Source organism: Volvox carteri (assembly GCF_000143455.1).
Source record: "Volvox carteri f. nagariensis unplaced genomic scaffold VOLCAscaffold_117, whole genome shotgun sequence".
Classification (NCBI taxonomy): domain Eukaryota; kingdom Viridiplantae; phylum Chlorophyta; class Chlorophyceae; order Chlamydomonadales; family Volvocaceae; genus Volvox; species Volvox carteri.
In genome coordinates, this window is record NW_003307660.1 from 1 (window position 1) to 1,260 (window position 1,260).

A 1,260-nucleotide genomic window follows, 5' to 3' on the forward strand; every position below is an offset into this window, starting at 1 on the left:
CTCTCCTCCACCACCAGCCGTGCTCTCTCCCCCACCACCCAATTCCTCGCCCCAAGTATCCCAGTCACCACCGCCTCCAATGCCGTTGCCGCCTCCGCCAAATCCTCTGCTGCCTAAATCTCCACCGCCACCCAGCCAACGTCCTCCGCCTCCATCCCCGCCACCACCTCATCTCACTCCCAAGTCGCCATCTCCACCTCCGCCGGCCGCCAAGCCTCCGAAGGCGCCCAGATCACCCAGTTCACCAAAAGCGCCCAAACCGCCCAAAGCGCCTGTCCCGCCCAAAGCCCCCAAACCACCCAAGGTGCCCAAGGCCCCAAAGCTCTCACCCCCACCACCCCCCGTGGCCAACAACAACCAACTTGTGGAAGGTTTCCCTTTTTTTACCTCCTGCAATGCCCGTGACGTCAGCCTGACGCCGTACCGAATGTCCGTACCCAGCGGGCCGTGGAATGCAACGGCTTCCAGTGCCACGTACTGCTTCCGAGTTGCCGCCACCGCGGCAGCGAACAGCGCCAGCCCGTGTGCAGGAATGACCATTAACAGGATGGAGATGATCATCGGTAAGTAATGGTAAGGAAGTGAAGCGGGTATGATATAGAATGGTCCATAGATGGTGCTATGGTATGATAGATAAGCCTGAAGTGGTCTATAGACACTCCTCTTTCACATACGTCGCTCTTTATTCACCCAATAATTGCTTGATACTACATGCAATATATTAAAGCATATTTAATCAAGCTTTTAAATGTTACATTACATCATGTAAATACTAATTATCTTTGTTCACAATATAATTTATTAAGCAAGCATATATAATACTTAATTTTTGGGCGAGGCCCGCGGGCGCGAAGCGCCATTCGGGGGGCCGAGCCCCCCGGGTTCACTGCTGTCAGTCAGTCAGTCAGTGGCTTACATATCTCGCCTCGCAAAAACATGCGTTCGAATGATATATACATTCTATATCGAAATGCCAATGGAGACATTCCAGATAAATCGGAGCGCGAAGATAGCTTTCCTTGGCTCCGAGTTTGACATTAAGTACTTAATGTCAAACTAAGGCACTGATTGGGTCGGTAACCCATGGGTTACCCATCGGTTACCCACCTTCAACCCCCCGTAGCCCATTGGTAACCCCCTTGTAAGTTCCTACCCAGCAGGAGGGGTAACACGGCCCCAGGGTAACCCCCTCCGTTGCCCTGGACTATGGACATGGGCCTATAGGCTACTCATCTTATTTGCTGCGCACTTCGTGAATTC

General features: G+C 52.8%; 1 protein-coding gene across 1 annotated transcript; it reads right to left on the reverse strand.

Annotated features, from left to right (window-relative positions):
• Positions 1-168: 168 nt before the first annotated feature.
• On the reverse strand, positions 169-561 carry VOLCADRAFT_100395 (uncharacterized protein; the record flags this gene model as incomplete). Its single annotated transcript, XM_002958990.1, has 1 exon — positions 169-561. One exon carries the CDS (start codon positions 559-561, stop codon positions 169-171), a length of 393 nt encoding a protein of 130 aa, XP_002959036.1.
• Between the last annotated feature and the right edge of the window lie 699 nt (positions 562-1,260).